This window comes from Pygocentrus nattereri, chromosome 6 (assembly GCF_015220715.1).
Source record: "Pygocentrus nattereri isolate fPygNat1 chromosome 6, fPygNat1.pri, whole genome shotgun sequence".
NCBI lineage: Eukaryota > Metazoa > Chordata > Actinopteri > Characiformes > Serrasalmidae > Pygocentrus > Pygocentrus nattereri.
Window position 1 is genome coordinate 28,645,986 of NC_051216.1, and position 16,687 is coordinate 28,662,672.

Sequence of the window (16,687 nt, forward strand, 5' to 3'; positions counted from 1 at the left end):
TAGCTAATGAAATCAGTAATCCACTCGACACATCCTAATGGACTCAGCAGCTGTTTTCCCGCTGAGGGCATGTGTGTCTGTGTGTACGTGTGTTTGTACGTGTGTGTGTGTGAGAAAGGGAGAGTAGAATCTATTTGAAAGTCAAAAGAAAGTGCAAAAGTCTTCAAATTAAAGTAGGGTGAAAATATGTCTGCAGGAATGTCTGTGTGCTCTGTGTCTCTGAACTTGTGTGTATATGTCTGTGTGTGTGTCAGTATGTATACATAAAGTACTACACAAAAGTCAGAGAAAACCCTTTGTATTTGATTTACATTCAGAACTCCTGAAAAAAAATCTATTCTTGCTTTCAGTTTTTATAATAAATCTTGAAGGATATTTTTCACACCTAAAAAAGTTCAGTCTTAGTTGTTCCATTTTCTGCCTCTCACAATCCAAGTAAACCCAAATACATTCAACATTCAATACATTCAACAATACATTTAACAATGATGTTAAAGTCTGAACTCTGGGGTGTTCAGTCTATTGTTCTGAAAACACCAGCAGCTTCTCGGATTTAAAATTGTTTTTCTTTTTAGTCTATTTCATTTTCTTAGTAGCAGCTACGCATTATTTCAGACCTACAACAATGAGTTGTGTTTTCACAGTGGAAGAATGGACAGAAATACCTGTGGGTTTTTTCAGAACTGATGAAAAAGTGGAGCTTGATTTCCTCCCCTCTCAAAAGGAAGGAGAAAATGAAGAGGAGTACTGTTCATTAGAATTTTGATTGTCAGGTCTTGCATGGAGTTAAATGTTCTCTTTTAATAATTTGTAATAATTCCATTTCTGGAAACTCTTGTTTTTTTCACTTATTTTTCTTTTACATTCCTTCCTTATCCAAGTGGGTTATCATATACCCAAAGACTTTTGCACATTACTGTATGAGAGAGAGAGAGAGAGAGAGAGAGGAAGAGAAACATAAGGAGACAGAAAGAGTGAAGGTGTATGTGTGTGTGCTACCTGGGCACGGCTGTGAGTTGCAGTCCTGGTACTCTACAGGAGACCCCCTGCAGGCCGTGGGTGTGCTCTTGCCGTCGCTGTTGGTGCAGGTGCGTTTGCGTGTGCGGTAGCCTTTAGCACAGTCCTGACTGCACGCTGACCACGTCTCCCACGACGACCACCCTGAGCCGGTCAGCCTCACTCCGGGCGTCCTCAACAGCTCATCCACTAAAGCTGCAAAGCACACAGCACACGTTTCAAAGGCACTTTGCCTGCAGCTACTGTTAAATGGTAATTATGCTTCCACATTTTTTAAATGTACAATTCTTGATGGATCAACAGACCAGTAGTGCTAGATAATCATACTAATCAGCTACAAACACCACCATTCAAAAGGTTGATGTTTTCTACTTTCTAATAACCCATCGGTTCAGTGATAAAAGATACATATATTAAATTTAATATGCTAGTCCCGTACAAAGTTATAGCTTCCAAGTAATTAGAAAGAAAGTAGAAAGCTGTATACAGTACGTTAAAATGGTATAACAGCATTTACGACAATTTTAATGACAAGTGACTCCACGTGAACTTTTAAACGCTACTTCATCTTTGATCTTAAATCTAGCCCTAGGCACTTGATAACTATATTTTAAAAGCTATTCATCTGGTTAGCAAGTGTTTATTTGCTCAGACAAAAACACTGATATAAGAATAAACTGTAATAATACTAGAACCATCAATAGTTTATATTTGTTTGTTTAAACACTTTCAAACTTCTCATTATGGCAGCCCAGTATTATTAGTAGGTATCATCTATCTATCAATACCTGGTGTGGCTAATCAATGCTTCATTATGTTAAATCAGGTAGGTTGCTGATCTAATGTAACATATCTATTTAATGTCTGTAAATCTGTAAACAGAATTTGCTCTTCAAGCTAGCTCAAAAGATATTAACTTCCTGAAAAAAGGAAAGAAAGAAATGTTTATATTTGTTTATTTGCATCTATTCGATTAAAATATGGCAATTTTATGGGCATTTGTACAGTACTGTACTTGATGATATTTATGTTTCTTCATTCTATTTATATTTAGAAAGTGAATGAATCTTCAATTTGGAAGATATTAAAGATATTCTGACCTACACTGATCTGTGCTACTTTAAAAACACAAAATCCACCACAACCTCACATTCACATATCACTTTCTCTAACATTTTTAGGGATTTCTTCTCTTTTACACTTTTAATTTCTTCTCTTTTACACTTTTAATGTGGTAAGACTGATTTAGCACTTCTGCCTAATTTACAGTGCAGTGCCACAGCTCAGAACATACTGGCCTTTTCATGAGTAATTCAAGGTTGGCTAGGACACCTCGTCATGCTGTGTTTTACTGCATTTTCTGACGGAACACTCAAGCTGCCACAGTCCAACCACCTACACAGCAAGCTATCCTTTTAGCATGGCTCTGCACTCCCTCTTTTAATGCACTCCATGCAAACCCTCAAGAACAGCCCAGTTCACTTGACTTCTGACAGGAAGTTAATAGTTAGTCGATGTGGGGGCTGATACTCATGACGTGGATGGCCGCTGGACGGTGACCGCTGTCTGTCACCAAGGCGGATGAGGGCCGGAGCCAAAACACCTCACATTTACATTCGCACATCCACAGACACAGACACAGACACACACACACACACACACACACACACACACACACCTTACATTCAGGCGGAAAGGCTGTAGGGGGATCTATCACTAAATCTCTTCAGGCAACAGTGACTAATGCACTAAGTGCTTTCAAGACAGAAAATTGAAGTCACGTTCACTGTTCACACAGTTCTCTGTATTTTGCTGAAGTCAGGTGTGTGACTATGAAATATAGCATCTCCCTAGAGCATTAGCATGTTAGTCCTCAGAGGAGAGTTCTGATTATTCTTTATGAAAGGTAGCCAGGAGAATAGTCTTAGATTTTAAGACTTGCACAACAGCAAGCTACTTCTCTCCATGCTCTGTGAAGGTCAGACATGCTGAACTGTGTGATACAGGACAAGCCAAGCCAAAAGTCTGAAAGTTTGAAAGCAACAATCACAATAACTTAAACACATACTAACAGCTTTATTAACAAAAAAATAAAATGGTCTGGCTACATATCTGCAGCAATGATGTACAACACATTCTTAATTTGTTTTGCTTCTAGTGATTCTCCTGCAGAGTTCTTTTACGGTGCTAATCATAACCACCCGATTCACCCATTCAAATGCTCCTGGAGGCTTGATTAACTAATTAAATTCTAAATTAGAAAGTATTTACAGTCTGTAAATACTAATCAAAGTAAGGGCCTGTTATCAAACTAGTGTGAAAACTTTTCATATAAATATGGCTTTTCAGATATGCTACATTTGAGAATACATCACTGCAAACCAACCAAGAATATACTGGAAAAACTTATCTGGTTTAACTAAACATTAATAAAATGTTGTGTCGTGCTGGTTGTTGGCAACTGGACTGAACTGTAAAACCTTAATAAAATCAGTACTTGCTTCTATACTTTTGGCCTGTTGTCCACGCGCATGTGTGCAGTAGCAATAAATGGATATCAAAACTTCTTTTAGTATTTGTTAGATGTGATATATCTCATGGAACTGGCTTGTGACTGACTGAGTGACCTGTGTCAGAAATTTAAAAAAAGAAATAAAAGGCTCAGTTTCTGTCAGTTTTTTTTTCAGTTTCTGTCATGCAACATGGAGCTGAAGATTGATACTGTGTCTCAAAACAAGCAAACTGGTGGCATCTAAGAGTAGCTACTAAATATTTCAAATGAAAACATGACAAATTTGTACAACGTAAATCATGTTATCGTTCTGTAGATCAGCTCATGGTATGTTACATCATATGCGCCTAAAACATGAAGATAAATCACTAAATCAACCCGAACGATCAGGTTCCCCCTTTTTCCCCCACCCTGATTCTCAGTTTAATCTCTCAGTCATGTCTCTGCCTAGAACTATAGGGAAGTTCTCTCCCCATTACTTTAATCATTTTTGCTAGACAAACATCATCGTTATCATCACTATATTTTAGTTAAAGCTCCCATTCTCAGCCTTCAGCAGCGAGATTGCACTTACAGTCCGTTTCGCAGGTGACTGTCCCGTCGTTGGGGCAGAAGCGCGTCTCCACCTTGCGTTTGCCCAGCTGCAGTTCATGCGGGTCAGCCAGCTGTGCCCGGCAGATGTAACGCACCCTCTGCTCCTGCCGTGCTCCGCCCTGCGTCACGTTTACCGGCACCCACGGAGTCCATGGCGTGTTTCTCCTCACCTCTGGACACGACTCCAGATTACAGGTCTGATATTCCTGCACACGGAGAGAGAAAGCAGAATGAGTAATAATACCCAAAGTGCAAAAATCGCTCAGCTCATTCATCTTTCCTGCACAGGACAGCCACTTAGCTTTATAGCAAATACTGTACAGGAAGTGGCTGAGCATTGCTGTGTCATCTGTAGGAACGGATACAGCTTGACGGCTCATTTCCATGCACTCCAGGGATGTGTTTCAGCTCCTTTGCGAGGAAACTTGATTTGAGTTTTAATAGAGTCAATTAGATCTGAATTAATTGCTCACTCTTGAGACAAGCTGAGAGCACACAGAGAAAAACGGGGAGCCTGAATCAGTCACACTGTAAATAAAGTACAACTGCATAGCAAGCACCTTTTCCACCACATGATTAATTACTCTGTGCGGCCGATTGCTGTGGCACTCCTCTTCATGTTCTGTGTACAGTACACCCCTGGAGGAATGCAGGTACACTACAGTTCAAATGCTGCAAATGAATGTCAGATTAATAATTGATGTGATGTTATACACAATAATAACTTATATAACACAGAGTGAAACTTTATGAACTCGACTGATAGTACTATGTATAAAATATAATAATAAAAATAAGAATTATTATAACAATAAAGAATTAATAATAAACATTATTTATTATGATTTATTACTAACTGCTTGCCAAGTTATCTGCCTTGGAATTTATTTGCAATTTTTGTATATTACAAACTACATCATCTGCACTTTCTTGAGGTTATAAAAAATTCTCAGGCATTTTACTAGTATCTCCATACTAATTAATCATTTGGGACACATCTAAACTTGCTTTTTTACAGCTTCATTGCCTCCTAGTAATAATACGCCTGTGAAATTGCACAGAACCAACAATATTCTAATTATCTTATACATTTCTTCAAAAATCAGCAGCTAACTAGAATTTCTGTCACTCGACACATATAACCAAACGGCAGGTAGAAAACAAAATGAGAACACAAAGCTCTTTCATTGTCGCTACTGTTGTTTGTATTTACTGTGAACATACATAAGAAATCATGCGACCACCTCACAAATTCTAAAGAACTAGACAGATAGTCTGTATGGGTAGTTTTTGGTTCAGATTAATAACTGAACCGCTCAAAAATTCCTAATGTCCAAAAGTATCCAGATACCTGCGATCATCTGATATTTCTGACAAATAACCATTAATAAGGAATTAGACCTCCTTTGTTGGAGTAACGGCCTCTACTCTTCTGGGAAATCTCTTCACTTAATGTTGGGATATTGTGGATATTAATTTTATGGTAAGATTTCACTTGAAACTTGCTACACACTACTGTCATATTCATGCCATAAACACATCATGGCAGATATCATAACCTGTCATGAGTGGTTGTGAGATTATGTTCAGTAATGTAACAGTGTCATATTACCATAACTGTTCATTTTTATTAGATTTATCTAGAATATGCTTACCATACATTAGCATGTGACATAAGCTGTTCTGACATCAAAATATTAAGGTATCCGCTGTGACAATTATCAGTAATGATAACATAACACTGTTATATTACAGGACAAAATCTGTCATGACAGTTCTTGACAGCATAGCATATCTGCTATAGCATGTTTATGTCAATTTTATGAAGCACAGTTCAAGTAAAGTGTTACCAGTTTCATTCTTGATGCTAAATAACTTTCTCAGTGATTTTATGATAATCTACAGCCCCACTCATTATTCTGGACATATCAACATTAGTTTTGATATTAAAATGATCATTGTAGAAGCATTTTATACATGTATCTGCAACTTGAAAACATTTGAGCAACAATGTACATGTCATGATTCTAGCATGCTTTTGAAAATGTGCCAGGTGCTGTATGCCTCATATTGTATGCCGATGTATGCTGGTTTTGAGGTCCACTCTTAGATCAGACAAGCTCCCCTGAGAGTGGAGCCGTTAGGTTATCATGTACAGACAGAGACTGAGCGAGCTAAACCCTAGGTGATAGAGAGAGAGAGAGAGAGAGAGAGAGAGAGAGAGAGAGAGAGAGAGAGAGAGAGAGAGAGAGAGAGAAGAAGGAAAGAAGAAGGAAAGACAGCATAACGCACCAGTGCACAGCCTGGACAGCTGTTTCCATTCTCGCAGTTCCTCGACCGAGAGTGCACTCCTCCTCCACACTCGGCACTGCACTTGGACCAGGGTGACCACAAGGACCAGAAAATGGGCTGAGGACATGACACCTTCTCATTACAGAGTCTGAAGGGAAAGAAGGAGACTCAGGTTATTCTCATCCAGAGACACTCATCACTGTGCCCTCATTCCACCAAACATAAAACAGGACATGGAACAATCTGTGCAAAGAAATAAGCCTTCAGACAGCACTTCAACATCAAAGAAAACCAACTAACTGCTGAAATATGTGGGAAAAAAGATCAGGGGTAATTTAAGATTTTGCAGTTACATCATTTCATGCAATCAAGTGTCAAACATCAGAAGAATGTCTTATTCCGCAGTCTCACTGCCTTCACACGCTGTCTGAGAGTGAAGGTGTGGATGAGTATGTGGCGTGATGGGTGAGGGAGCACTATGATCTCTGTCTCTCACCTCTGCTCTCTGGCTTGGCCCACACACACTCGGCCGCCATGTCTGGGCGAGGGGTTGTTGCAGGATCGCTGGCGTACCTCAAAGCCAATCTCACAGCTGGTACTGCACTGGCCCCATGATGACCAAGGTGTCCAGCCCCCATTTCTATAGCAAAACATAGAAAGGATCACTAATGTGCCACAGATACATAGATTTCTATCAGATAAAAAGAACCTATGTCACTGCATGGAACTGAATAGTAAGGCAATTCCTCTGCACAAAACCTATCTAGCCTTTAATGGACAATCTTTATCCTAGTTGTCAGGTATAGATTATATAGTTAACTCCAAATGACTACATAATTTAGTGCCTGTAAGTGAAAAGAATTTTCTCACTTTATTTGGTCAGTCTTTTACACATTATCAACAAAAGCTAAAAGACTATGGGGTGATTCTCAAAAGCAAAAGAGTTAAATTCATGTATTAGATGTATGTATTAGAGGATCTACAGTGGACTATTCAAATAAAATCTTAACAAATTGAAATGCCCACTGTATGTTGTAGCTGAAATACACTTCAGTGGTAAACACAGTTAACCAAAACTGCAGTTACCTTGAGCAGTTGGCCACTTCAATAGTAGGACCCTCACAGTTTTTGCCCCCACACCTGGGTGGAGGGCTGTCACATGCCCTTGAACGACATAAGCAAGCACTGATGCCATCGCCATCATCATGGCTGCAAGGCTGCCATGGGGCCCAGGAACCATAGGTACCATCCGTGGTTTGGTTCCGCAGCTGGAATAAAAAACAAAATGTATGCGTAAAATACGGATTCAAGGAGGCCGATTTGCCCTGCAAGCATGGCTGCACCTTCACACTGATCTACAGCCAGTTTTCCTCCAAACAGATGACCATGAAAAGGCAACTTCAACCAAAACTAATTGACTTTGAGAAACAGAGGCTACTGAGAACAGCTGGCTCAGATGATGTCATCAATCATGTGGCGTGCCACCCTTCACGCCTCAGCAGCTGCTAAACTGCACGACGAGTCCTCGGAGAAGTGAGGAGCACGTGCCGGGCCGCAAGCCACACACCAAGGAGGAAGAGAAGGAGAAAAAGAAAGAGTGGCATTTAAGGGGCTTTGAGGCTTTGCTGCCTTTCTCAGTCACATTCTCTTCTGTGTGTGCTTGTACTCACATGATCAATGTTGATCATTGGTCAAACACAATCATCACAAAATCTTTGTGAGTCCGTCACTCATGTCAGATAACAGGCATTTAAAAAAGCACTGTCATTAGTTGTTATGACAGATTATGCTCAGTAATGTAACAGTGTCATTAGAGTTGCCTAGAATATGCTTAGCACAAATTAGCATGTGATGTAAGCTGTCCTGACATCAAATATTATGGTATCTATTATGACAAATATCATTAGTGATAACATGACACCGTTATATTACTGGACAAACTCTGTCATGACATTTTTGACAGCATTTTTGACAGCATATGATATCTGTTATGGCATGTTTATGGCATGGTTATGTCAACATAATAAAGCCCAGTCCAAGTAAAGTGTTGCCAGTTTCTTTCTTGATGCTAAATAATTTTCTCAGTCATTTTATGATAATCTACAACCCCACTCTTTATTATGGACATATCAAAACTATTTTCACAAATTCATTGCTTTTCACTAATTAAATGAAATCTTTGAAACTGCAAGGGGCGAGCATTTTAGAAATATCTTATGCATGTCTCTACAACTTGGTTTTACACTTTTGCATACATCAATTCCAGTCTTTTGAGCAACAGTGTACATGTCAGGATTTCAGCGTGCACTTGGAAATGTGTCAGGTGCTCTATGCCTCATAAGGAAATCCCTTATTAGTCCCACAACGGGGAAATTTCACCTCCGCATTTAACCCATCCGTGAAGTGAACCACCACATACACACTAGTGAGCACATACACACTAGGGGGCAGTGAGCACACTTGCCCGGAGTGGTGGGCAGCCCAATCCGCAGCGCCCGGGGAGCAGTTGGGGGTTAGGTGTCTTGCTCAAGGACACTTCAGTCATGTGCTGTCGGCTGTCGGGATCGAACCGGCGACCTTCCGGTCACGAGGCTGGATCCCTAACCTCCAGCCCATGACTGCCCCTCACAATGGTAAACATTGTAAAAATGGTTTACAGGAGAAAGAAAAAAAGGAAAAAAAAAAAACATTTGAATAGAAGCTAATAAAAAATGTAAAAACTTTAATAGAAACTAGTGAACAAGAATTTTGTAGTAGTTTTTGTAGTAGTTTTTGAGAATTTCTGTTGTTTCATTCATTATGAAATTTTAATACACTGTAAAAGACAGCTTGCATTTTCAGCTTCCATACAAATAAATGTAAAAAATGTAACACAAGAGAGGGAAGGTTTCGTTCCAACAGTGAAGTTCTGTTTACTGTGAGAAATCATGTGACCACCAAACAATTTCCAGAGAACCCTGCCTTTTAAATTAGTAACTGTACTGGGCTGTACTGCACTGGATGGAACAATGGCCAGGCAGCGTACAAAAGTCTGCAGATACCTGCACTCATCCAACATTTCCAAAATCCAGGGCATAATAAGGAATTAGACCCCCTATGCTGCAGTAACAGCCTCCACTCTTCTGGGAAATCTTCCCACTAGATGTCAGAGCATTGCTGTGGGGATTTGATTCCCTTTAGACACAGAAAGGTCTGTGGACCGATTAGGTCTGGTTCATAAACAGGGCTCCAATTCATCCCAAAGGTGTTTTATCACTCCAAAGAGCATGATTCCACTCCTCCATAGTGCAGTAGGAAGGGTTTTCATACCTACTAGCTGATGCTTTGCATTGTGGAGGGACTTTGAGATAATTTAATATAAGTATGAGGGTGGCTGTAAACCAGTTAGTGGGGTTGGGAAAACTTGTAGTATTATTCTATGCATTCTATGCATATTTTTTCCTGTGTATGTATGGTTTTACACCACGAGCCAACTAACACTCCTACTTGAATTATAAGGCCGAACATGACTTACCGGGCAGGCTGTGATGTTCTGGAACCACTGGCTCATGTTGGAACTGTCCTCAATGGTGGTGCAGCGACGTTGCTTCCTGTCCCAGCCACAGTATGGGTCCCTGGCATCTAAACACATTCTGGAACAGAAACAGACAGAGTGAAAAAGAAGGAAATAGGGAGATGGAGAAATGAGGTAAATGGGGCAATTCCATCCAGTTAAATTATTATTATTAAACTACATATAAGTTCACAGTTAGTCTCAATTGAAGTGATGACTGGATGTCTTTCCAGGGAGAGCTGAGCAAATCTTGATATAATCCTCCAATATCCATCTGACATGATGCATTAAAATGGAGATCCAGTATTTGTAAGCTGGTGAAAAAAAACACAGGCTTAATGAAGTGTAATTATATTTAAACCCACTAATGAAGTTAAGCCACAAGAGGTGTGTGTGGTGCAGGAATGCAGGGCGACATGGTGGGAAGCCCTCATGTACCGGCTGCCCCCCAAGCTGCCCCTTTAGCCTCAAAGACTCTTATTTCTGGCACAAGCAGCTGGGTTTGTTTGAGCTGGGCGGCTGGCTCTCCAACCTTGAGGTTGAGGAAAACACACAGTGTTGATACAGCTCATAGTGCCAAGAATGAACATGACTGAAAGGGGAATTCTGACTGGAGCACAAACACTGCAGGCTGGGGGAGTGGAATCTGGCTATGAGTAATTATTGCTATTCTACATCTTGCAAATATAGTAGATTCTCCAGCATCTCTCCCTTGAACCTCTCAGGTCAGTCCTTGGGTCATTTGCTTCAGCATGAAAGAGTGGATGTTTGTTCTCCTTCATCTTAAAATCTATATATGTCTGTGAAACTGTAACTAGTTACATTTACTCAGTTCCACTTACGGAGCCGTCTGCAGAACCCCAGAGGCCATTTGATGTGGATGTTTTTAATACATTCAATCAAATAAAATGTTTCGTTATAAGACTGTTATCAAATTAACTAGGACACTGATAATTCTCTTTGTGTGATATGTATTGTGCTGCTAGAGAACAATAAGGAGTGAAATTGGAGGGGTGAAAGCCCCTGCAATTCACACCTCTCCTTAAAGATGTGGAGCAATGAAATTAAAACTGCTCTTGGATATCTGCTTCTTGAAATTGTACAAAAATACCATTTAAGCACAATAAAAATACTTTTATACATGTTGACTTGCTTGCTATAAATCAATCATACACATTTCCATCAAAATCTTCCAAAAACATTCAACTGCAGGACCTCTAAGACACCCTGAACTAGATATTTTGATGCATTTGAAATTTTTTTAATGATAATACTTTTACTTCTATTTTTGGAAAGACACTTGTGAGGAAAGTAGTCTATTTTTACATGCTTACATTTCAGTGCTTCACATTTAGGTACACATACCTTTTGATATTCAACCAAATTTAATTCTGTTACATTGGTATCAGAATATGGATGTACTAGAAAGCTCGGATGCCGTATATATAGGCTGAACTGATTTTCACAACCATGTCCTCACTCTTTCAGGTACTTAGAATCACGTTGTGTCTGCACTTAGCAGAAGGAACATTGCACTACAGATTAACCAGTCGATTTGAGCTATGCCATCAACCACTGTTGTTTACACTGACCCTTGTGTTTCTCTGGCAGTTAACATGTGTAAGCAATAATTGAGAAAATGGAAGGTTCCTGCCAATTAAGGCCATCTTGTGGAAGAAAGGGAATAATGATATCAATGTGGTTCAGAAGGCCCAATTAGCCCCAGTTACCAGGAGCAGAGAGACAAGCCCTCAGGGCACTGACCTGCAAGCAAAACCCATTTAAGCAAGAAGTAGGTGCTGGTCTCATTAATTACAGTGGAGAAATCCGCTCCCATGAACCAGTGGCAACGAGAGTCAGCCAACCATGTAAGCTCTTAAGACTGTGAAAACACAGCAGCTCGAAGGGAATGCTGATTTGACAGTTTGAGCAGTGAACAGTGGTGGGCTGGTCTTACAGAGGGTCGCAGGACACGCAAACAGAGCCTAGGGGCACTGGCAGGCCACAGCTTCTCTCAGCCATGTGCCTGCTGACCCTCTGAGAAAATTAAATTAAATTAAAAATTAAAAGCCTGGCCTGTGAAAGGTGTGTGGCAGTCTGCAGTTTAGAGCCCTCGGAGTGGCCACTGAGAGAGAGAGAGAGAGAGAGGGAGAGAGAGAGACAGAGAGAGAGAGAGAGACAGAGAGAGAGAGAGACAAAGAGAGAGAGAGGGAGAGGGAGAGTGAGAGGGAGAGGGAGAGAGAGGGAGAGAGGGAGAGAGAGACAGAGAGAGAGAGAGAGAGAGAGAGAGAGAGAGAGAGAGAGAGGTGTTTTGTACATCTGGGCTAGAGGGCAAAGGCACATGTTTAGCTCCTCTCTGACCTACCTCCCTTCCTGTGGAAAAAAAGGGCTGCGGCAGCAGAAAAAAGCTGCACTAGCTCTCCATCTCTCCATTCTGACTGCTCAACTGTTTTAAAAATAGCCATAAACATTACTTAGCACTGGGTGAAGACTCAGTATTTCATCATAAATAGGTGTGAAAGTAGTGGAATAGAGTTTGCAGTGTATTTGCCTGTGTGTGTACGTGAATACTGTGAGTGCACTCCAGCAAGATTTCAAGTGACACGAACTACACTGCTGTATAATTCAGTGTGGTTTCCTGATAGCTCACTACATCGCACACAAAGCCACAAAACATGCCTTGTTAAATTTTAAACAGTACACGAGGTGGAAATAAACTAACACATAAAACAATGTGGCATGGCGACTGACAGAACGCGATAAATCTCATCTACTCTCTGCGGGCTTAATGGATGTTTTAAAGGGATACAGAGGGCTATAAAGGCACTGTCCTTTTTATAGGCCTTTTAAAAAAGAAAGATGGGAAGCAAATAGTTATCACCACCCTTTAACAGCAAATCATGCCCTCATCATTGTAAACAAGGCAGCTGGTTGGTCAGGTGCTTATCAAGTAGCCAAAGGCAAATTCTTGCTTATGGCGATAAGCTGAACTCATTTACCCCTCAGTTATTTGATTTCCAGTCAAAAAAAGCCTTTAGGATCCAGCTATTAATTTTTTTAGGAGATATTTCTGAGTAGATTACACACAAGATAATCTACTTGCATACAGAGAGGCAAAGTCAAAGGGAAAACAGATGAACAAAATATGAGAAGACATAGACCTAACAATCATGTCAGGCCTGGTAGACCACCAAAAATGGCACCTTCAAATAAACAGCACTTAAAGCTTTTATCTTAGGAGAAAATCACTCTTGCTTCAGACCTGAAAGATTTCACTGGAGTTTCTGTGCATCTTTCAACTGTGAGAAGACATGTTAACGTTATGAGTTTGAAACCATCTTCTAAGACTGTACTTTGGAGGAGTGAAAATGTGGAAGGATATAATAATTACATGTTGAGGTTTTTGAGTAATACATTTTTAAATATGTTTCCTGCTTTTTGCCTGCTGCTAAAAAATCCATGACTTAATGTTTGTATTAACTGGAACTCCAAGAAACAAACGGTGGTCTCTGATTTTTGACCATATTGAATAAAAAATAAACTTAAGTTTAATTCTGCAAGACATAATTAACTGCTGTGCATTTTTTACATTGCTGTTGTTAATTACAGTGATGGTATTTCCAACCAAGAAATACCGCTTGATCATTCCTGCTCTACTGATCTTGATAGTACATAAAATTATTACTGGATTTTTGGTCTTGACAAGCTTTGACCTTTACTAGTTCTCCATTATGGAGTGGCATCTGTAAGGATTACAAGGAATTGTCAGAAGCTGTTTTTTTTTTTTTTTGCTTATGATTTGTAGGAAACTAGTTGAGAAAAGCTACCAGGCTGTGCCCATTAATCCTGTCCCTGGGCTTTAAAAGCAGTTTGGAGACTGGATGGCTTCTTGCTGGTCCCATAAACCCAAGCCTGAAAAGAGAAGGAATTGTCAGCCCAAACCCATAACATACAGTTGTAAGAAAAGAAAAAGGCATGAGACAGCTGTATGATGACTCAGTCAGATCCTTTAATGACCTCAACTCAGGACGAGAAGAAAAGTTGGAGTTTGCCAGAACTTCAGGGCAGCGGGGTTGAGACATATTGCAGGACTGAATGAAGGCTGAAGGAAAGCACAGAAGAGAAATGGCTTCAGGATTGGAAGTCCGCCAGAGGAGAGTCAGTTAAAAGCCAAACATTCTGCAGTAGTAATAAATGCCTTCACTTTTTGATTACTTTCTTTCCTCTTTTTTCTCTCCTTCTCCTTCTCGGCACTCCTTCAAGCCGAGTGCTTCAACAGGCCACGCTGCTGTGAGCTCTTAACCACTGTGTTTTTTAGCACCCTGTTGACAAGCTGGCGCCAACAACAAGTCATAAATTTTGTTGGTCACGGAGCTCCTCGGAGCCCCACAGTAAAGCTCTGCTCTCTCAGGCTGGATTCTAACCCTTTCAACAGCTACAGGTAAAAGGCTAAAGTTGGACATAACCATTCACAACAAAGTATTTCACAGACTCCAGTGAGTCACAGTAGGTCAGTTTAATTGACACAGATTAAGCCTAGTTTTGTCGGGAATTAGTTCACCATTCTGGACTTTAATCAGACTTAAGAACAGACTCAGTATGTGTACTACTGAAGGAGAAGGGAGTAGTCAAGGAGTCTGTGGATGTGACATTAACACAAATATGTATGGCATGTTCAGAAAAACTACACCCCCATGTCTCTGACTTTTAAATGATCATTTCAGGCTTTGCAGGGTGACTTGCAACAGCACACGGACACCATGTTTTAGCATGTTTTTTTTGCTCAATATTGCTACTTCTTTCAATTTTTACAAAAAACTTACATAGTGCAGCTTTAAGGAGAAGCGAGCTACATCATGCAAGTAATGTTTCAAATCAGTCCCACCTGCTATTGCTGAGACCAGAAGAGCATGGTGTTTTCTTTAAAGCCAATGAGCTGAAAACAAGCTGGCCACAAAAGAGGTAATGGGAAACCCAAGGGAAAGCTGTAAAAAACATTTGTGGTTTTCCGAGCGAATCATGTGGTTTGTGCTGTTTATATTCTGCCCTTGAGTTAAAGTCTGGATACAAACTGCTTATCAGCTGTAAACACAAACATATCATTGGGCATCAAAATGCCTCATCTCTTCCTCATCCAAATACATTAAATGCCAATATCGACGTTATTACTCTAAATAGCTTTTTTACCCTCACTAGACTGTGGAACATTTACAGCATAAGGCTTCTTACATGTTCCATTAGCTATGGTGAGATTACGGCATCCCTCAGAGAAGCAAAGCACATACAGGCTAATCTGGCCACTGCCATGAAGTGAAATGGCGCACTTGTTTGACCGCCACATGCGTCTGAATGCTGCAAATTGGTGGCAGCGCTTCATTCTTCCTGCACCCACACTGCCGCTTTGTTGTGCATGGTTAGCGGGAAGCTGTGGGCGAGCAGAGCTTGTCGTTAAGAAGTATGCTGTTCCTGCACCTCAGCCACTGCTGCTTCAACCTGCACATCCATTTCTCCCAGAGACACAGTCGCCCTCTCTCTCCCTCACTAACGCTCGCTGAAGTAGATTGATGTGGCTGAGCGACTCCTTTGGCAATGTGTTCCGGCCAAACAAATGGCAGAGTAAATGAGTTTTTTACAGGAGAGTCGCGCGGCTGGGGCGAGGGGTGTTAGCAGGAAGTGGAGCGCCAAGAGGTCAAATGTAATTACACAGAACCTGAGCCACCAACGATGGGAGCACTTTGCATTAAGCCACTAATAAACACTTCTCTAAAGGCAAGAGGAACGGTAGAGAAGAGTTCATTTGTGCCTCTTTTCAGCTGCAAAATGAGCTGTGGCTAGAAAACCTGAGGCTGCATGGAGATATCAGAAGACTCCATGTTAATTATAGCTGTACAAACCCTTATACATTTTGAAAAGGTTGCCAGTCTTCTTCTACTGTTGCAATTCAAAATAACAGCATTTTTGTTCTTGTTATCTTTAGAATAAACTCAAAATGGACTTTTGCAATAGAATTTAACCTCTTATGTTGCAAAAGGTACCACATAGCTCAAGCTTTTTAGAAAAGATGTTCATACACTGGTCATCCGAGGACAGGCAAACCGCAAACTTGTTGCATGCCCAAGGCTCATCAATGCTTGAGGACAGTGAAGGCTCTCCCATCTGGTCCAAACTGACAGAAGGGCTAATGTGTCACAAGTCAGAAATTTATAATGATGGTTGAGTGAGGAATGTGTCACAATACCCAGTGAATCACACCCAGCTGCATATGGGGCTGCGGTCAGAGTGCCCCTGTTAACCTCTGCTCACTGTCAAGAGCACCCTACAATTGGCATGGGAACACTGGAACAGGACTTTGGACAATGGAAGAAGGTTGTTTTGTCTGATGAATGCTGTTTTATTTTACATCACATAAACAGCCAGGTATGTGCACTAGGTTTACCAGGGGAAATGATGGCACCAAGATGCACTGTGGGAAAAAGATGAGCCAGTGGAGGGAGTGTGATACTCTGGGCAATGTTCTACTAGGAAACTCTGAGTCTAGCATTCCCATTTTATGTCAATTTGACATGTGCCACCTACTAACATACCTACAAACAACTCATATTGCAGCTGATGAGAACCCTTCATGGCAATGGTATTCCTCAATGGCAGTAGCCTCTTTCAGGAGTATGATGCTACACTTCAAACATTGTTTGAGCATAGTTTAAGGAACATGACAGAGT

The 16,687-nt window shown here is 40.7% G+C and overlaps 1 protein-coding gene across 4 annotated transcripts in view; it reads right to left on the minus strand.

Moving 5' to 3' along the window:
* The window catches only part of sema5ba (sema domain, seven thrombospondin repeats (type 1 and type 1-like), transmembrane domain (TM) and short cytoplasmic domain, (semaphorin) 5Ba), a 159,841-nt gene that overhangs the window by 18,134 nt on the left and 125,020 nt on the right, over positions 1–16,687 (minus strand). For all 4 annotated transcript variants that reach the window (XM_017709528.2, XM_037539216.1, XM_017709526.2 and 1 more), the window contains 6 exons: positions 9,930–10,047; positions 7,502–7,683; positions 6,912–7,055; positions 6,416–6,563; positions 4,104–4,329; positions 1,000–1,212 (listed from right to left, as the gene is read on the minus strand). In XM_017709528.2, the coding sequence (XP_017565017.2) occupies positions 1,000–1,212; positions 4,104–4,329; positions 6,416–6,563; positions 6,912–7,055; positions 7,502–7,683; positions 9,930–10,047 (1,031 nt within the window). The remainder of the gene's footprint in view (positions 1–999; positions 1,213–4,103; positions 4,330–6,415; positions 6,564–6,911; positions 7,056–7,501; positions 7,684–9,929; positions 10,048–16,687) is intronic.